General features: G+C 39.9%; 1 protein-coding gene across 1 annotated transcript in view; it reads left to right on the forward strand.

The window, feature by feature from the left end:
- Positions 1-5151: 5151 nt before the first annotated feature.
- The window catches only part of LOC121896516 (poly(rC)-binding protein 4-like), a 39403-nt gene continuing 23113 nt past the window's right edge, over positions 5152-21441 (forward strand). The window contains exons 1-4 of the mRNA XM_042410458.1: positions 5152-6021; positions 18401-18590; positions 18829-18852; positions 20262-20294. Of these exons, the coding sequence (XP_042266392.1) occupies positions 18483-18590; positions 18829-18852; positions 20262-20294 (165 nt within the window). The 5' untranslated portion in view covers positions 5152-6021; positions 18401-18482. The remainder of the gene's footprint in view (positions 6022-18400; positions 18591-18828; positions 18853-20261; positions 20295-21441) is intronic.

The following is a 21441-nucleotide window of genomic DNA, read 5'->3' on the forward strand; positions in this document are numbered from 1 at the left end:
ATAGTTGATGTTGCCACACTATTGTGGTATTGTGTACTAGTGCAGTATTGTGCTCCAGCACAGATATTATCTGTTTCTCCACCTCTGTACACTTTCAAGATCAAAAGCTGTTTGAAGATGCTCTTCATACCTGATACATGAGACTCAGCAGGTAGCCCTGTCTCTGAAGTTACAGTCAAGAGCTTTGACAGGTTTCTGGTAAAGGACTTTATCATTAAGTTATGTTAAAGGATATGTCTGGCAATTTTCTAAATTTTTCTTATTGTCAGCAAATCTCATGTGTAGAGCCAAACCAACAAGGAATCAATCCTACTCAGAAGGACTGTGTGTGTATCTAAAGGCTGATATATCTTATTCCTCTGTGCCATAGACCGCCTTTAGAAACACATCAATGATTCACACCGCTGCACTCGTTCACCCAGAAGATTACAGTCACATTAGTTTACTTAGAAACGATTCTAAAGACTAATAATGATTAACTACTTGTTGTGCTACATATCATAACCTCCTTGAGTTTGTACTACATTGTTAATTTTTGGCTCTGCACAGAAAAATATAGAAAATTGCCAGCCTTATCCTTTAAAGTTTGAGTGAAGATTCAACGCAAAATCTGCTCCATATTTTGTCAACAGTATTCAAACATTCTGAGTGACTATTGCTATAATAATGCGGAATTAAAGAGAATAGTTTCTCTTTGCATTTCCATGTCTATTTCAGAAGTTTTTAGTTTCCGTTCCCTCCTTTGCACCCCTTTGAAATGAATACCAGAACTTCCCACACTTTCCACCATACTTATCTTATCAAGTTCCTGCCTAAAGGCTGTTTCCCACCACAACACTAGAGACCATACAGTCATAATGTTGCCTACATTGCATATTTGTGCACCTGTGGATGACACAGTATCCTGTGGCCTGTTCTAGACATAGCCTGGAGGAACATTTCCTCTCACATCTGCCATGATCTCATCTTCGCTTTTTTTTTTTAAAAAAACAGACACTGAATTAAGGCTTATATGACCCAGGGCTTTGGCTGTGGTCTTGACATTACACCAGTTACACACTCTGCTTTGCTACATGATCGTAAAAATGGAGACGAAGACCCGGCATGAAGTCTCAGTTTTTTTAAGCAGTTCAATTAAAACTGAAACATGGTTTTAAACAAAGCTACATTTATCTGGGTGCAATGAGGAGACTCATTATTATTAAATGAAAGAACTGCAGTAATGATCTGCATCTTAAATTGAGGAGGGTGTCACAGGACATCTTGCATCCACAAGGCTCTAAAACAGTGCTTTTAAAGTCCTGTCTCAAAGTTTAAATGAAGTGGTATCATATGTGATGTTCAGTTCAGATTCCTGTTTTAAATCTGAGGACAGAGGATGTCTTGCCATTACACTCACACCAATGTTTTTGTATGTAACTAGTGTAGAATTGTTTTATTGTTTTTACGGTGCAGAGCCATAAAGCACTAAAAATACATTTATAATAGTAAAATGTGGTATTTGTTGTCGAGAAATGTGTATTGGATTCGTCTGGTCACATGTCTCTGGTTGTTGGTGCTATAAAATTAATCATTAATCACTGTAGTAAATAATAATGCGGTTTCAAAGTGCAGAGTTATAGACATACCTTTAAGTTGTGCCCATACAGTCTTGAACCAGAAAGCTTAATTCAAGCACATATTGATGATAGCTGAGAAGTGAAGGTATTTGTGATTCACTCTCCATCCCACATTTTACTGACCATTTGCTGGGATTTGACCTTTGACCTCACTGCCTCTGTAACCACTAGGCCATCACTGCTCTAATCTTCTCATATTTTTCTCCATGTTACATTCCATTAAATTACTTGACTGTTTTTGGATATCAGTGCTCTGTGGACCAAACAACATGGAGAAATGTAGTGAGGAAGTAAACATATTTTTGATGTGAAGCAAATAGTTGAGATCACTCCTGTCAAACTGCCTCCAAAATACAGTATGAGTTCAATACTACATTAGTCAAAAGATCAATGTACAACAACTGAAGTCTTGATAAGTGATCTAAAGTAACTGGGCCAACTACACAAATTAAGTCATGACAGCTAGAAAACTTTCAATACTATTATGAATATCAGATAGTTTTCTTAAATAGTGATTTTTAGCTTTGATTCATATATCAAAAATACAACTAAAAGTGTCTTTAATCACCTGAAACAGCCTCCTTTGGATCTGAGGGAAGCTCATCAGTGGACTTTTTTTAAAAGCTTCTTTAAGACGGATCTGCTTTAACCTTGTATTTTGTAGAACTGTCATTTAACTTTTCTTATTTCATTTGATCTCCACTTTCTTGCTTCTTCTTTGTCTCTCATACACTTTTGTTCTACTGCAGTATATTTTATTACTTTCTCTTCATCTTATCTGTGTTATTGTTGTATTTTAATTTAGTTTTTTTACTCTATTTGCATGAGCTGCATAATGGAAGGTTGATTAAATAAAATAGAAGCTGCGGATGAAAATCATCTCATACTTGATGACATTTATACAAAATAAATGGAAATATGGAATCACACAGTACCTTGTTGTCCTCAGATTTTTTTTCTCCCTTTAAGTACATACAAAACAGAAAAACACTTAGAGCTTGGCAAACATAATCCGTGTTCGGTAAGCTATTCAATACTAAATCTCCTATTAGTATTCCAACTCCAGTCCAGTCCAATGTCTCCTTCGCCTCCATTGTTCAAATTAATACACTTGCTTCAAAGGAAAGCCATACGTCTTCAAAGGAAGATATATGGAAATGTGCTTTCTAATATGCATCACCATTCTGCATCTAAATGCAAATGTTTGTCACAGTGGTAAACACTGTATAGGTGTTCGTCGTGTGTGTTTGTGCATGCATTTTATTTGTGGATCTTTTTAATTCTTTAAACAGGTACAGCGGACATTGACACACCTGTAGCTTTTTTGGTCTTATCGTGTAAATTATAAAGGGAGTTATTTTCAAGTCCGTAGAAGAAATCTCTTTCATGTTTGATAAGTAAACATCAAGAAGAGATGTCAAACCATTGCTCCCTTCTTAAGAGTGAATCAAAGATGACTGCAGCTTTCAAGAGGATCAAGCTACTGCAGAAGAAACTTTAATGAAAGGCGAACCTACTGTGGGCTCTGGTATGTGAAGACAAAAACGGAATATGTTCCGCCCTTCCCCCGTATGTCTTCAATCACCATTTGTCAGGAGAAAGCTAAGAGTTGCCATGAAATTCAATGCAGAGAATGTTAGTTAAGCCATGTTTGTTTGTGCATGAGCGTATTGGAGAGAAGAAGAGAGACATTCCACGGCTGAGTAATTGTAGTTGTTACCCTGGTGTCATCTCTCGTTGTTTCAGTGCCATTTAGTATGAGAGGTATTTGCTAAGCTTGAATGCTCCCAGACAAGCAGGGATGGTATGCATTGTGTTTGACACAGCTAATGGGGGTCTGATTTTAGCGCAAGCAATGCTTTTGTGAATTTGACATCACAATCTAATTTCCAGCTCTGTTTGATTTTAGAAATGAGGATGTTACAGTGAAAACAAATGCAAGCAACTCAGACTTAACCAACCTCAATTAGAAAACATCTGAATCAGGATGTTTATCACCAGTGTGTGATTCAGTCACCGAAAAAGTGAATCCAAACCGTAAAATTAAACTAAAATTATATTCTAATTTTCTCTCTTTTTACTCTCTCTGGCAGAGTCTACACACACACACACACACACACACACAAACACACACACACACACATACACATTGCAGGGAGACAATCTGTCATTTAGTCCTGCAGTGATGTAGTGCAGATCTGACTTTGTTTATTAAATCCCTGCATTGTATGTGGCAAGTATATCGATGCAATCACAATTCCTTCTCCCAGTTGATGGCTGTGTAATATCCAACAGTGCACCTCAGCTTTTTTTTTAAAGCCACATCACCATGACTGATGGCTGGCAACAGTCTGACCCACACACCCCTAGTGGTGATTGCATTTTTTGTTCAACAAGGTGCCCTGTCTCTGCAAGAGGGATTTGAAATCACACAGCACCTCCTACTGTTTAAGAAACAACATCTCACTCTGTCACTGGACCAGATGGACCACAGCAAGTTGTTCAGTGAGGCTATTATACGGTTAAGTGCTTGACTCATAGGGTACCATTATGTAGAAATTCATATAAAGTTGCCTATGCATGGTTGACAGATCAAACAACCTTCTATTGCTTGCTTCTAAGTTATGATTACCTGTCAAAAGATTGAAGACATAATGTTTCATACCTAAAGGTTAAGGTCTAATGTGGGTTTATTCACTCAGTGGAACTCTATTGGCTGTGCGTTCAAGTAATCATGCCTGGTAATTGCATTTCCTTAGTGACCCTGCAAGTGTTTAAAATGTACTGAAGCCTAGAAGCATACATTTGGGAAATAACCTCGACAAACAGTGTGAATGTATCTACTGAAAATATCTACTTCATTGCCCACTACTGGTTTTATTGACTTTATGTAGCCTCACTGATCTGTTTAGAGTCCCAGCCAATATAAAATGTCACCATCAGACACACAAAGCAACAAAATGCAACTGCTCACAGTGACAGTAGTTACAATGCAAAGCTGATGAATAAGTCTTTTTGTTAAGAAACATAAATATGAGTTCACATTCATCCTCTTCTCATTCTTCTGCCATGAATGAGAGGCACCTGAGAAACAACTGAGACAATCTGTGAGATAGATGGAGATGTCATGCTCAAATTGTTCCCTCTTTGACAAAGGAGCAGTGGGAGCTCTTTACAGTAGACGTCTCGCTTCATTGTCTTCAAATGAATGAGTCCTTTCGTCAAGTGAACATCAATTATACTGTAGGTGCATTTTGTTTGGTGTGAAATATTAATTCACGTCATTCTGTTTGTTTAATGTTGTTTATTTTACATGTAGCAAAGGGAAAAAATGCCAGCCACTGGTTAAAGATACCTGGACTTTTAGATATATCAGTAAAATTTACAATAATAGTATATTATATATCCCGAGTCCTTGCGCAGGATAAGCAGGTAGCCTATAGAAAATGGAAGAATGAAGGATGAATAGTTTTACTGCTTGAATATGCCCAGCCTCTTTTTAGATTTATGATAAAACAGATGCAACATCCAGATAAAAACACTAGATGGCGCCGTGTTACTGAAACTCACCCAAAACTTCAAAAGAATACACGAAGAGCTTCACATTTGCACCTCCAACTGTGATCAGGCCAGTCCATTATAATATGAATTTAAGACATTTTAAATTAATTTAAAATTTAGGTTTTTATTATATCAACAGCCCATTCATGTGTTTCTGAATTATAGGCCTATAGTCTGACTGTAAATCCCGTGACAGTTTCTCAAAGATGTGAGCTGTTTGACTTGTCCAGCATGGAGTTTATGGGTTTTTTTGGGGAACATAAATTACTTTGAAACTTCTCTGAATTTCACGAAAACATTCACGTATACTTGAGACATGGAAATGCCGCAAATCCTTTGAACAATCTGGCTAATTCAGAGAATGTCGTTCCCCCGGTCGTGCCATGATTTTAACGTGCGTAAAGGCTCAATCTGTGTCAATTTGCGACGCGACGCACAGGGAGAAGCGCGCTGCGCTCCCAGTAGAGGTCCTGTGGGGACAGGAGGATCACAGCACGCACCGGCCGAGGCGGGGGATACATACTGGAGCCTTGAAGGCAGCTGCTCAGCTGAGTCAAAGGATTTTTTACCCAGAGAGCACTCGGCTCTCTCCCACGGGCTGCCTCGGTTAATGGTGATCAGGGTGAACGGGGTGGTCGCCGCCTGCATCTCTCTCAGTGTGTGTGTCTCCCCTCCTCAGCGCACAGGCGCCCTGCACTCCAGTCTGCTGACACACCGGGAGGACAGTCCGCACTACACGTCCGTGTCATTGGACTCTATGTGGATACAAATCCCGAGCAACACAAATCCATGGGGATACTTTAGAGGGAACTGCAGCCTGCGACCTTTTACATGAGAACACGTAAGTGACTAAAGATTATTTGAGGAAGGCACATTTTTGGACAGCATGTTCCCAATTCTCCAACTTGAAACAGCTCTTATAATAGATGACATTCTCGATCACTATTTACTGTCATATTTAAGGTATTATGTGTCGAATTACATCAAACAAATAGCCGCATGTTCATATAAATAGCCCAAAAACTCTTTAATGAGCAACCAACGTACTGAAGCCAGAATAATGCCTTTTAACTGATTTCAATCATAAATTACTACACTCTCCTGTGTTTTCACTTGGACGCGCTCATATGAGTACAAGATGAAATCATTTGCCAGATCCACGCATGGAGCTAAATTAATGAAGCCATAAATTGACTGGGTTGTTAAATCCAGCATATGGTAGAAAGTCGCCAGATGAGCAGGGGGCACAGTAAGACTGAGGACACAATTGCTCTCTTGTGTGTGGACGGTTTTATGATAATGAAAGTGGAGCTCGTTGGCCAGGCCAGTTCTGAACACAAAGATCATTCTCAACAAGTCCGGTACTGTGGGCGCCTGCTTGGTGCTGAGGCAGCGAGTGTGTGTGACAGCACCATTATTCACCAAGATGCTTAATTGCATTAGTCTTACACAGGATAGGAAAACTGTCTTGATAAGCCAAATGAAAACCAAAACTCACTGCAGATGAAGTTTGGTTGCACATGTTCTCCTAGTTTTTTTTAAATTATATTATACATAAGGACCTCTGGTCTCATTTGGCAAATTGTAGGCTCAGTTTAGTTGTAGTACTTTACCACACTAGACATCTTAAACAGGATGTTTTGTTTGTGTTTCCGCCAGGTCACACAGTTTCCAGATGTTTCTAGTCTAGTTTGTTTGCTACACACAATTCACAGCCAGTAAATACTATATTACTATACAATATTACACTGTCATTATAATGGATATTTTCAATTAGCATAGCGGGCACAAATAGGCTTGTCAACATCTTAATTAAATAGTGTAATTAATTACAATGGGATTCAGTACAAATAGCTGGAATAAAAATATGTCATGTGTTCAGTTACCATTTCATTTACACGCACATTTTTGCATGTTTTGGCGTAAATTTGGCACTTTTAGCACAAGATGCCCTGATCATCTTTAGATTCTTCTGTAAAATAGAATCAATAAAGCAGCATCTGGAAGTGGAGCTGATTGATTCAGGAAATCATGGTCTTTGCTGCCTGGAGATGCTCATGAATCTTGCATGTGCCCCTTCACTGTGTATCTGCTCAAACAAAAGTGGAGAGAGAAAAAAGACACAATTGAAAGATTGCACATCACTTGGGGTGGGACTGTAAGCATTTTGTGGGAGAATTCATTTGGATGTAATGCGCTGTATGACTCTTTTTGTTTTTGTAGCATTTTTTTTTTTAACCAAAGAAGTAGGAGATCATGATTCAGATTTATCTTCCCACGCACATAACGGGGATCAATAAGGAATAGAAATTTCTTCTGTGTATGTGGTGAAAGGGGGAGACTGCTTGGGTGCAAGTACACACTATTTATTCCTGACAAAAGGAACAGCACATACAATTTGGCTGATGTGAGAGGCTCGCTCTGGGGAAACAAAGACAGACCATCATGTAATGCTGACTCTCTGTCCAAATGCAATTCCTTAATGCACTCTGAGAGTTGGAGATCTAATAAGAAGTGGAAGAGCATCTTCAATAATGAAACCCCACCTGCATCTCTGCTGCAGAGTGAGGGCTGGGGCCGAGAGGCTTCATAAATAACAGAAGCCAGACCCGACACGTGCTGCTCCAATGTCTGGGAACTGCCAATAATCCCTCTCATCTACTAAGATGCTGTTCTTGCCACACTGAGGGCGGGGTTGGACAAGCACCTTGCTTAGTTTTAGTTTGTAGTCATCAAATAAATGTAGCCGAGGGCAGCAGCTTTACTCTATAACAGTCCTGCAGAGAGAGATGGTGGTTATTCAATCACCTTTTACTGACGAGGGGGATACAAGAGGAGCTTTCCTGCATAATTTAGCCATTTAACAACACAGGGGAGGAGAATTGCTTCCGTTGATAAAGCATCTTGAATTGTATGCAGATTGTTTGTCTTTTTTTTACTCTCTTGATTCCTTAAGTTAATATCAAATTAGTCCTAAATTGTTTCTCTATGAAGACTTAAAACCTGTAATAACTCGTAATGCTTTTGGAATCTGCGTTTTATGATGCAAATCAGTATCATCATCTTCACTCAGGCATTAATTTAAGTGTTGTAGTCACAGGAGCGTTGTTGTGATACAAATTAATTTCCTCTCCAATATTTGAAATAAATCCCCCGCAGCAATTAACCTGCATTTGAGTAATTAACCTGTGCTTGTCGCTATCTAATAACTACACTATTGAGGCTCAACTCACTACATTTTCCAGCTTTGTTGACTGAAATAGATTTTTGCCATGCATTCATTATCTCTATGGTTTACCATGAAATGGGTTATCTTGTACTAAAAAAAGGCATGGAATCCAGTCACATGAAAACCTATTGATTTGTGATCTTCCAGCCTGCATGTAAATAAACAGTGTGGATTCCTTTGTCATGGACCTTCTTGTTCTGCTATGAAGAGAGCCTTTCTTTCTGAAACAGAATGTGACCCGCGTTGCTGTTCTTAAGACTGACCCGGTGGCTGACAGAGCCGCAGGCTGTCCCTGCTATGAAAAGATAGCACTGTGTAGAGCCCCAGCGATTGACCCAGCAGGCCTCATGACTCTCCTGTTGTGTCTCGCAAAGAGTCTCATGAGCATGATTTATTTAGTTCAGAAGTTACCCTCAAAGAGCGGCTTTCATGCTGTCTATACTTCACAGAAAGTGACTCAAGAAATAAGTATAGGTGTATGCTAAGTGCGCAACTCTAGCGAGTAAGTACTGTATATCAAGTGAATAAGCTAAAAGACTGTCTTCATGACAGTAATCCGCTTTTCTCTACAGTACACTAAATGGAGGTTTTCTTTCAATTGGCCATCTGCATCAGTGTGTATGTGTCTTTTTGTGTTGCGACCAAGAAGGAGAGAAGCTTTTTATCCCCCCTTCAGCTGCCGAGTGCCTGAAATATTTAACAGGGACTGCACTATTTTTGGGTTTGTGCTCAGTTTGTTGTGGGGCTTATGTAATATCAACGTGCATGGCACTGCTGTATACCAAACGACACACCATCAACTCAGCTAACTTAGGCGTAGTGATGTCGTAAGCAGTATGATGTTGCAGCCATACTGCGCGGCACTATCAAGGATACTATACAGTTGAGATTTATGATTAAATTGGAGCGAGGACTCCTGCGCCATCTGTGCACTGACGAATTTAACTGCCTTTTTTATACACTGTCTTGTACCTCAAGGAAGCAGGGCCAGTCCACATCGTCTCGGGTTACTTGTTTCTCTGAGATATCGATCAATTCTTCTCTCTTCCTCTCAACTGTCCCCATCGTTCCTTCTTTCTCTCTCAATTTGTCTCCCTTCTCTGTCTGCTGTTCTCCTCCCTCTCCTCTCCTCTCCTTTCCTCTCCTCTCCTCTCCTCTCCGAGGTGTCAGATTCTCTGACTCATGCCCTGGTGTGGAGGATGGGAGGAAAGCAGGGATGAAAGAGAAGAAAGGAAAGTCATTTTGCAGATACAGAGAGTGACCTTCATCCAGTAAGAGGGATGGGATAAAAGCTGGAGTTAATACCCTGCCAAAGTATATTCTCCACCATGCCAAAAAACCATTCAGAATGATATATGGTTCTAATAGAAGCTCTCTAATAAAAAGAAGCGTGCCATTGTAAGTCAAGGCAAGGCAAATGACCAGAAAATTCCAGTGTTGAATCCAGAGGGATAAACACTCTGGAGAAGTCAAACTGCATAATCGAATGAAAACAGCACTGCAGCACATGACATCCAAAACCCAGTTAAAGATTTTCCTGAATTTAAGAGATCTACAATATGAAACAGCTTCTGTATTTGCAGATTAGTTTGCAGATGAGATAAGAAGAGCTAAATGACGAGAGTACAGTATATCGGCCTGGGCCACACTGTTCCCCATGCTAACCAAAGCCAGCGTAAATACAGGCTCAGATGGTGTCACCATGTGTCTGGAACCAGCAGCCACTTGGGAGATAACAATTGACAGCCTAGAAACACGGCCCTGTAAGGTTCATTATCTGTACGTTTGTGTTGTTTTATCCCTGCTGGCAGTAATGAGAAGAAGGAAGAAACTCGGGTTTACCTAATGAGGAGATGGGATCCTTTGTGGGAACAACTGCGTCAACACTTGATCAATGTATGTTTCCCTCAGAGTGGCCATGCTCCTTCAAGGATATACACGTATTAATAACCATTGAGCCAGAACAAACTAAATACTGTGCCAGCCTGACAGTCACAAAAAATAAACTGCCATAATGGTGTGTCAATTACTCTGCTCTTCATTAGCTATTGGATTCATTCGTAATTATGCAGATTCTGCCACAAAGGCTGATCTGTGTCTAAGCTGCATAGACAGATTGACATGATTGTAAGTTGCCGTGACAAGAAAAAGCCTTGGAAGTATTGATTCACGCCACTTTGAGATATGACAGACTTCGCAAATGCAATCATTTCTGTCGTCAATAATTCACACAAATTGTATAGCTCCTGAGCTGTCAGCACATTGCTCAAAAAGTGGAATGACAGTTGTTATAATGGTGGGAAATAATCTGCTTTTGTGTCTAGATAAGAGACTCTTAGTTCTGAATAAAAATATGTTTGGCGGGGACGAGGGAGATATTACAATATTTTGTTAGGAGTAGGAAGCTCATTTAATAACTGAACTGACAGTGCTCCAAATTTGTAAAGTCAGACAGAAAAAACTCTTCCCACACATTTTTATTGTAGAAGATGCACTAAAATTCCTACATCAGTAATTTTGAATTAGAAATTTTTCAGCAGATTGGATTACACTATCTGGGAGAAAATCGTGGCATTTTATTCACTCTTTAAAACACTACAGATTATAGATCAAAAACACACAGCCTTAGGTTAATCTTATCAGCGTCGGCCCACATTTAGGCGCAGTGGCTGCAGTGAATACAGCTGTTGGCCTCCTCTCTGCCGCAGGAGAGCCGAGCTGGCTCCAGGAGCAGCAGGCAGCCCGGGGGTCTGATAACCCTCTCTGGGGCCTTGCGGTTGACAGGCGGCGCGCACTGCCGGCTGACATGGTTATGCTTTAACACCAGATGAAGCCGGGGGCTGATAGGAGAGGACAGTCCCCTCTGTGCCAAGGGCTGACCCCTCCCATTATATGTGACAGAGCTGAGACAGACACGCTGAGAGATGAAACACTGCTCTTTAATTTCAAGCCTCTCCTGTTTCACTGCTAAAGCCTTTCTACTTCTGTCTCTTTCCTTTTTTTCTCTCTCTTATCTCAGTGGAGAGATTGTGGAAGTGCAGCCATGGTGAAGGAACCTTTTCATACTCACATCAAGTGCCTTTAAGTCTTAAAGTTGTGAGCTCTTCCATATAATAGAACTATAGGATATATAGATATTGAACTTAAATGAGCCTAGTTTACTGTAGCTACATCTGATAGAGCTGACAATGTAATAAGTCTGAGAGGAGATTTAAAGAATGCTTCATTTGCACAAGACTTTTTGCATGTACAGTTTTCATTCAGCTCCACGGTTTGGCTCATAAAGCAATATTACAGATGAATCCTGGCATGTGGCTGTGATGTGGTTAAAGCATATCCAAACATACAGCCCCTCTTTGAATATTTTATTAACATGGAATTGAGTTCATTTAATCAAGGAGCCACTGCATAGACTCATAATTCTACTGAGTTCCAATCATTTTAATATGCAGTCGTTAGCTGTGTTAGTTTAGCACCTTCTTCCACTATTTAGAGCCTCTACATATCCCCTTAGGTGCAGTATGTAGTTAGTCAAATTCATAGACAGAGCCTCCAAATGGCAGTCAGGTTTGTTTATGTATATGTGTGCTTGTTCTTGTGTGGATGCGTGCACATGTTTGTTCCCTGAGGATCTCATTTAAGTTTGGAGGAGACAACTCTGAGTGACTGACCGCCGGTGATGAGGAGCATAGAGTACTTGTTTTCTTTACTCTGCTGCACTGTTTGTGCTTTTTCGTCTTGTTCATCATCGTCGTCGTCTCCGGAGATGATGCTCTCATTGTGTCATCCCGTGTGCTCAAACATGGCAGTAGTTTTAGCTTGTTCATGACAGATAGCTGCAGAAAATTCCTCTTGTGAAACTTCTCAGCAGATCAAAGGCTGTCCGCTCTTATGTTTCAACCGGACAGGTTCTGTGTGTGAATTGTTGGCTCCTTTCATCCCAGCAGCTGTATGTGGGTGTGTGTGTGTGCTTTGTTTTGGTGCATACAGACCTGTGAATGTGGCCGTCTCTATGTGTGTGTGTGTGTGTGTGGGGAGGGGGGGAGGTTTGTGCGAGCATGTGTGTGAATGGTCTCTCACCTCTTGCCGTCACCATGCGCGTGTACACACGTTGACACCCTCTCACTTACTCTTCTATATGTGCCTGCCCAGGGGACACCCTATCCTCTCTGCCTGTGTGTGTTTATCGAGCAGACACTCAATCCCCCCGACCCCTTGTATGTACTGTATGCAGAGGGGAACCCTGTTTCCATCTTTCACCATGGAGACCAGGCATGTCCTCATTTCTTCTTCATTTCGTCTAAGCCGGCCCAGAGCCGTCTGTTTGCCAGTGGTGTGAGGGACAAGTTTGTCTCAGAACAGGTGTCCAGTCCTCTAGACAAGTAGGTTGTACAACTTCCTTTTCATCTTGACAGTCTCTGTGGAGTGGATGCTCCTGAAAACATGGCAAGAGAAAAAATGTTGCTGGCGGCTGTCAAGGGCTGTATGCTGGTTGCTTTTATCCATGACATCTTTGAAGTAAGCTCCATGGAAATTGGACAAAAAACACTTCTGGACTCTTGATATCTTTACCTTAAAGGATAAATCCAGTTTATTTGATGTTCTGGTAATAAATCTTCTGGTAACAAGTCATATTTTCACAATTTCTGCCATTATAACATTGCACATCTAGGAACCAGTTGTGCACATATTTGTACGTGGTAAATGTGTGTGTTATCACATATTATATATGTTATGATATTAGTTTAGTTAATATGATATTTTTGTATTATTTTACATATTATATTATATTATATTATATTATATTATATTATATTATATTATATTATATTATATTATATTATATTATATTATATATTAAGTATCATTTCTTTTCTGGCCTGCTGACCCTCTGCCGATCTTTTTTACTTACTTTGTAATGCTCAATGCTCTAGTTTATGGTGACTGTTGCATGTGCTCTGACATGTTTGTTCTGGTCACCTTTCTTCTTGTTCTGTTTATGTTTTATGGTGGTTGGCAAACTATGAAGTGAAGCACTACTGTCACTCACTGCAATGGAGTGTGTCTTTGGTGCCTTTGCTTTCTTTCAGATCCAATGTTTACACTTTGTTGCATGGGAACACAGATATGACGGTACTCAGGCTGTACCCGACCAAATAGAAGTTAGAGTGGGTGTGGTACCTCATTTTTATTGCTGAGAGATCTTTTTTTTTTTAAATGAAAATATACTTTGTGTACTTTTAAAAGTTATATAGTCTTATTTTAAGTGTTGGAATAAAGGTACAAGTTCTATCATTCACAGTGTAGAAAAAATTACAGAAACACTCACGGAAGTCTGCAAACTTTGATCTAAACAAGCTTTTGACTGAGTTAACAGAGTATAAAATCATGTAATAGTCTATAATATGAAATAGAACATCAAGTTGGAAGTGAACAGGTCTGAAATGTAACTTACAGTATTGTTTGAATAAGATTCACCCACCCTGATGTTGAAATAAAACCTCACTCAATGTTTTTTCTGCCTCCTGGACTGTTAAACTGGTTTAATTCACAAGAAAGTTTGAATTTAGTTCAATTGAACACAAGTCAAAAACTGACAATGTCAGCAAAATAAGTGGTGTTGGACTTGGAATATGGTAAAATCTGATCTGGGAATTCAGTGGCATCGCTAAAAGCAAGTCAGATAGAACAAGATGCGAAAGCAGTCATTATTGTGGCCAAGTTCACAGATCTCAGCAATTTCTTTGGTGAGAACAGTGTCATAACTGATAGGAATTATAACCAAAACTACAAAAATAAGATTCTGTAAAATTCAGAATAAGCCCTGAGCCTCATATTTTTTCAGCTTAGTTGCTACAGACGTGTCCTTTATGGACATTTGTTTTTGTGTCAATCATTTGCTTTCACAAAGTCATGCTTAATTCAGTATAAAAATGAACACAAACAGTGACTCATAACAGGAGCTGCTGCTACTGGATTCAGCGAGGCCAAGGTTACACAGTCAGTGACAGAGGAGCAGGACAGTGGATGGGCTCATGGTCCGACTGTATTTTGGCAGCCTGGCGCTGCAGTCTGCACTTTGCTAATTCCCTGTTCTGAGTTACCAGGTCTAATTTAGAACAGAGGGGCTCTGTTCATCCTGGAACGCTGCTGCTTGGGATTCTGGAAATGAGGAGTTCAGAGGCTCACCGCCCTCACACAGACACAGAGCACATGCCTTGTTATCAACCCACAGAGCTGCACATAATGATCCCTCCAGCCATTAGCTCCTAATGCAATAAAGCGCTAACATTTTAGCCATGCCCTTCAGTGCCTAAACATAATAAAGTTAGCCCATGGGTTGCACAAATGTGCTCTGTGATAACGTGTTCAGGATGCATCGATCAAGCTTAAATTCATGATTACTTGGCATTATAGCTGTAGTTGACAGCAAGCAAAATGTACCATTTTTTTGTTTATCTCCAGTAAACCTCCTGGGCTTTGTTTGATATATATGGAAATTGTATGGAGATGGGCTTCTAACTGATAGTTTTGTAAGTCAATCCAATGAGCATCTCCATCAAAAAAAAAAAGCAGAGGTGCAATCTAATCCAGCAAAATGACACTTTGCTGCACTTACAACCCCATTTTGACAGGCTGGCATGTCAGGCTGTGCCATGGCCATGGAGGGAATACAGAACACATACAGGCAGTCAAGCTCTGTGACATCTTAAGGATGTGTGTGAGCATTTGAACGTGTCTTTGCCAGCATCTAGTGCATAAATAAATCAGGGAGGCAGCGATGGCCTTGTGCACTAAGCAAAAGCAATAAACCTGCCTACAACAAGTCTCTGAGGAGTTGGATCTCATCTGAAATAACACCCATTTATTAAACATGATCTGCTCACATAGCTCACCAAATCTACATAGAGGATGAAGATTTATGTAAGGCATTGTCAGAAGGATTGCAGCAGTAGGCTGATATAACACTGTAGGCTGGTTGGAATGCACTTTGCAGACAAACAAATGGCCTATCAGTAACAGCACAGTAAAAAAGAATCCTCTCTTCTTTGACTGAGTACGGGTGGTTAACTTGATCCTTGACAACAATTTTTCTTCAATATCAACGGTGCAGTCAAAACTCAAATGCATTTATTTTGTTATAGTCCCGTTAAATAGATTGCCATGACATTTTGTACAGACATTCATGGACCCCAGAGGATGAAGCATACTGACTTTGGTGATCCTGACTTTGCCTTATCCAGAGAAATATCTCAACATCCACTGGATCCATTGATACAAAATTTAGCACATTTATTCAGATGATGAATCCTAATTACTTTAATTATCACCAATTACTGCGCTTGCAAAAACTAATGACAATCCCATCAGCCTCAGCTGTACTTTGTGTTTAGTGCTAATTAGCAAATGTTAGCATGCTAACACATAAAACTAAGACGACGAACATTACACCTGCTAAACATCAGCATGTTACCATTGTCATTGTGAGCATGGCTATAGAATCTTGTTCAAGTAAAAATGCCAACATTTCTCTGGGTCCAGCTTCTCAAGATATGCAGCTTTTCTTTGTTTTATGCATGGGTGTAGATTTGGGTATGGATGGTAGGGATCCTAAACAATCTAGTCACTTTAACTCCAGGTAATGGGTAATGTTAACGGTAAGATCTCTGCAGAGTTGCCAGGTTTGTGTGTTTTCTGCAAAAAAGTGCATTATGATAAAAAAGTGAAAGAGCAGGATATAGGGCATATTCGACATGATGATCTGGCAGCCCTCAACTTGAAGCCGTACACATTGTTGACTAGCAGCAGCAGTAGTGGAGTCGGTGAGGTGAAAAATCTGAAGCGGTTAGTATTTATAGTTTAAATGTTCCAAACGTCACAGAATTGAAAATGACTTCACTGGACCAAACTACGATGATTTGATATTAAATTTAATTTCAGGTGTTAGGTGTTAATTTGTTGCCCAGACATGCTGTTTAATTAAACAACTTTAATGCTGGCAGTGAAAATTCCTCCCAAAAAGCAAATTAAGACATCTGGTCTTTTTTAAAGAAGAACCAAAGTGTCGTTAACAGTTGCGCTTAGTTAATAAGAATGCTCTGTAATCAATCCAAACATTAATCATTGAAATTAGTAGGAGAAATATTTACTGTTCAATGCCATCTCTCCCCTTTTCCAAGAGCAGATCAAGACCAGAGTTATTATTCCATATGTGTCATTAAGACATGAACATTATTTATTAGCTAAATTAGCCACAGCTTGTCCAACTGATTTGTTTGTGACTGTCAGGCATCATTTTATGAAAATCCTGCAGCCTGAGCAGCACAGAGACACACAGACAGGCAAGCCGCAGTCTCTCAGGTGAGCTCTGATGTCACAGAGACACACAGACAGGTAAAATGTAAAAATCAGTGAAGAAATCCTGATACGAGTCCAGTTTCAGGCGAGTCAGCAAATGCATATTCAGTAAAGTAAACATTTTGCAGAGTCAGGCTCTTTATGTGTGTATGTGTGTGCGCACATGTGCCTATGAAAGAGAAGAGTGATAGAGAGCAAGTGCGCACACACAATTATTTTGGCCGTCCGACAAAAAATGTTCCTGCCAAAATTAAAACCAAACGTACGCCCTTGGTTTTATGTGATAGCAAACTGGATCTCTTTGGGTTCTGGACTTTTCAGACTTCACCTCGGATTTCTGAAATATTGTTATGAGCAATTTTTGCTATTGTGTCATTTTATAGACCAAGCAATTAATAGAAAAAAATCAGCAGATTAATCATTAATGGAAAATAATTGTTAGTTTCAGCCTAATGGAAGGGATTGTGAGTGTTTGTAAGGTAAGTGTCACTGCCTTTTCATTCTGCTAATCATGCAGCATCTAACACCACTTATTTATCCATCTGCTTGTCCAAGCTGACAAATGTAAGGAAATATAAATCAAGTGGAAACATGAATGATTCCGTGAACTAATTATACACATTATGCTGAGCCTGTGAGCAGCCAGGTGACTCACACATTAATCATCATGCCGTATGTCACATAACTGACATGCACGTAGTCGCTGCCACATTGTCATTCTGGGATCAGTACAGATGCTTCTCATTTGCCGTCTGTGTATAAATTCTGCTCTGTCTCCCCAGAACACTGTTGTTTTTTGGGTTTTTTTTTTTCCTGCGGTTGATTGTGATGGAGTAGATAAAACCAGGTCCCCAAAGAAACTCCAAACATTTCCAATTTCATGAAAAGTGTTTCGAATTGGATTTGATTAACTTTGCATGAATCTCATGCCATGCTCGTCTGAAAGGAAATTTTTTTTTCTTGCATCCAATTTCAAAAATCCCTCAGCTCGCCATGAGAGAAACTGCTTGTCAGCTAATGAAGACACAGATAGCGTATTAGCCATCCATGGCCCACAGTCTGTTAGGACCCCAAAGAGATGCAACATCGCTGACACTGCTGGTGCTACTGGTCAATATCCTGCACACACAATGTGCATGACTTTATTATGACTTTGGTATGAATCACCATCAATATTACATCAACGAAATCTAATGAAGAAGTTCCTCACAGAGATGCTTTATTTCAACGTGCTATCGAAGGCCCTCAAAGTAATAAACGTGTTTGATTTCAGCTTTGATTTGTCCTTTATTTATCTGAATGCTTTTGATCTCGGGGAATTATCATTCATTTAACAATGCTCTTAGATACAGTGCAATCATTCAATTTCTGAGAAAAGAACTAGAACACAGCCATTACATTTATATTGGCACATAATGTTCAGTGAATAATGACACTGAATTAATGTGTGTATGTTTATGCATTCGAGAACTACATCTTGGGTGCAAACAATTGCGTTTGTGAGCATGCATTGATATGTTTATGACATGATTCACACATCTTATTAGTAGGAAGGATGTTGCATGTTCTAGAGCATTTAGTTTAATTTATTTTATTAATTTATTTTAACGTCAGTCATTCTGTTCTCTCTCAGAGCGGCACTGAAGGACCTCGGAGAGCCAGAGAACGAGTGCTGGCTTTCGTTTGACTGTGTGACCAGCGAATGAGCCTTGTTCATGCGTCTCCCTGCGTGTCACTCCCACATAACTATGAACTGTGAGCAGGACTTTGGAGACGGGGGCTTGGGAGTGACCCTCACATTACGACTGCTCATGCATGGAAAGGTACAAGCCTTCTGCTCGCATTGTCAATGAATGACTGCATGCTGCACAAAAGCACTCGGCGCTTTTTCAAGCAGAAGATGTGTCACTGCCTCATACATTTTATACCTGAATTATTGAATTGATAAATAATAAAATGTCACGAAAATGATGTTTTTGCTGCTTTTTTTTAAAAAAAAAAAAAAAAAAAAAAAAAAAGCAAACATGTATTAATGTTTCCATTTATCTCCTTGTATTTTAGGAGGTTGGCAGCATCATAGGAAAGGTGAGATTACTATTTTGATTCTGCTATATAAAATTCTGCATGTTTAAAGTTTTTAATCTTAATAAATTTCCTTCATCAGATGAGGTAGATGTTTTGAAATGCTGTGCCTGTCTCTAATCTTATGTAAATCTATAGTTATTTTCCATTTTGCTAAGTCAAATAATAACCTTTATTGATGCCTTCTGTGTGGATTCATAATAAGCCTTTGCAGAATAATTTTCCTCTCCGTCTTGATTCTGTCTTGAAACACAGAACACAAAGCCCTCTAACAAACAATTGTTCTAAATATCCCCATCCTAAATGTAATTGCCTTAAACCAACCCTCTTTAGACCTCACACCCACCTCCACCACCTCTAATGCAACACAGTAATCCATCAAACAAAAACATTAATGCATTGACTGCAAGCCTCCTGTTGAAACTGAGCTCCAAAAGACATATTGCTCTTTGCCCCTTGTGGGCACTTTAAGTGTCTGTTAGGAAGGGCCTGGCTGCACTATGTTGCTTCACAAGCTCCTGCTTTCATGCCTTGTAATACACCACCTACAGAGGACATCGATAGAAGAAGGAAGAGGGACAAAAAAAAAGAAAATGAACACAAAAATAAAGAGTGCTGGGAAGAAAGATGTCACAATGGATGCAGCAATGTTCTGCAGATATCAAAACATATGAGAGAAAATAGAGAATGAGAAGAAAGGGAGAGGAAGAGAGATGAGTTTGGTGCATACTGTGCAGCCCGACAGAGCGAGGCACTTGATCTGCAATACTTGGACTAATAACTTGCCACTCCACCCTACAAGCCTTTTTTCCCTTTCCTATCTCTTTGGAAAAAATCTCTTTTGCATCAATAGAAGACCGACACCAGAGTCATAATAGACCACAAATAATACGTTTTCCTAGAATATAACATAAATAACAGGGTAGCACAGGGGGAAGATACTGTTTTTGATACTCTTGTAAGGAAATGGTCATCAGTGGATGCTTGAAGGTGTGAACAGATGTGCGACAGCTTGGATGGACTTAAGCTAAAAGAAAACACGGAGGAGAGGAGAAAAAGCAATCTAAAAACCAGCAGAGGATGTGCTGCAGCGTGACACAAGTCTGACAAAGTGTTCTTGTCCCTGGCAGGACGTCTTCACACATGCCGCATATACAGCCATTATTGCAGGTGTATGTCCCCTTCAGATGCTCAGATATGTTTGATATCTTCTTGAGACAGTGTGCGGAGGATAGCACCGGGACACATGCATATTGAAACTCGAGCTGAAATTTGTTCAGCTAAATTCCAGTCAGGCTTACGTGTTTTGAAATAGCAAGTTCCATTTAAAGGTTGAATATGCTGTGATGTATTCTTCAAACCAAGCACATTTGATTCAGTTTTAAAGCTGTCCTTTATTTTCTCTTTTCCAGAAAGGAGAGACTGTGAAACGAATACGAGAAGAGGTACAGTGTCCACGATTTAGAGCTTTAAACTGCAACATCTGCATGAATGTTTTACTCTCTGCTATGTATGATTATACGTGTGTTTTTGAGCAATAATGTGTGTGATGTGTATAATGTGTGCCTGCATCCCATAGAGCAGAAACAAGCACATTTTATTCACTGTTTTTCTTGTACCAAGATGTGAACCGACCACATCTCGTCGTATTTTATTTTCTGTCCTCTCTGTCTGTGACCACAAGTCCAGTAGGTTCCTCTCCAGAGATAACATAATTCAATCTCAGAGGGCCTCTAATACTGGTCAGGCTTTCTTGTATGTATTAATAATAAAGCTTGGTTCTCTCTGGCTGTTTGGGAGCTTTGAGTCTGAAAAGCATACAGAGCAGGTACATTGTCCAAATTGCCTTTTGGGCAATAACGGCACCTTTTCAATTTAAATCCTCTCTCTCCATCATTCACTGTCTCTCCTCTAGCTGGCTGCTCACGCACCAACTCTCCTTACTCTTTCTTTTCATGCTTAAAACAGCTCCCTTTTTCCTCTGTTTGCACCTTTATTCCCTCTTTATAAACCTCAAGGGTGCAGCTCAACTAATGCCGCTTGGTTAACTCTTTGTATTAGAAAGTAATTAGGCTGTCACTATGGTGGCACATTTGATTCTTTCTCTGGCTGTTAAGGTTTTATGTTTTACTTTATGAGGCAGAAGGATAAACAGAGGAATAGTGAGGTCATGGGACAGTGCTACCCCGCAGAGCTACTGGATAAACCACTCACCCATGGTAGTCATCCATCCATTCATCCAGCCAGCCTGCCAGTTTTGTCCTTTGTTACTTCCTAACTGTATGAGCCTCATCCTGTCAGTTCCTCCCCAGGCCATACAGTCACAGTGGGAGCATGACTCACTGAAGTGACTGGAGAAAATATCCCAGAGGTCAGAGCACTGTCCTGTCTCTGCTCATGTGACTTCAACTCAGAGAAATACAAGGACACAAAATGGAGTGAGATGAGGGCAGGAGATTTATCGTCCGAGGGCAACGCCCTGAGGAGAAACCGTATTAGATTGTCAGTCTGTCAAACAGAGATGTGCTGTATAGCTGTTAGTGTCACCTCCTTTACCTCATGTCATTTGACTTTCATACCCCTGGGTGTGTT

This window comes from Thunnus maccoyii, chromosome 4 (assembly GCF_910596095.1).
Source record: "Thunnus maccoyii chromosome 4, fThuMac1.1, whole genome shotgun sequence".
Taxonomy (NCBI): Eukaryota; Metazoa; Chordata; class Actinopteri; order Scombriformes; family Scombridae; genus Thunnus; species Thunnus maccoyii.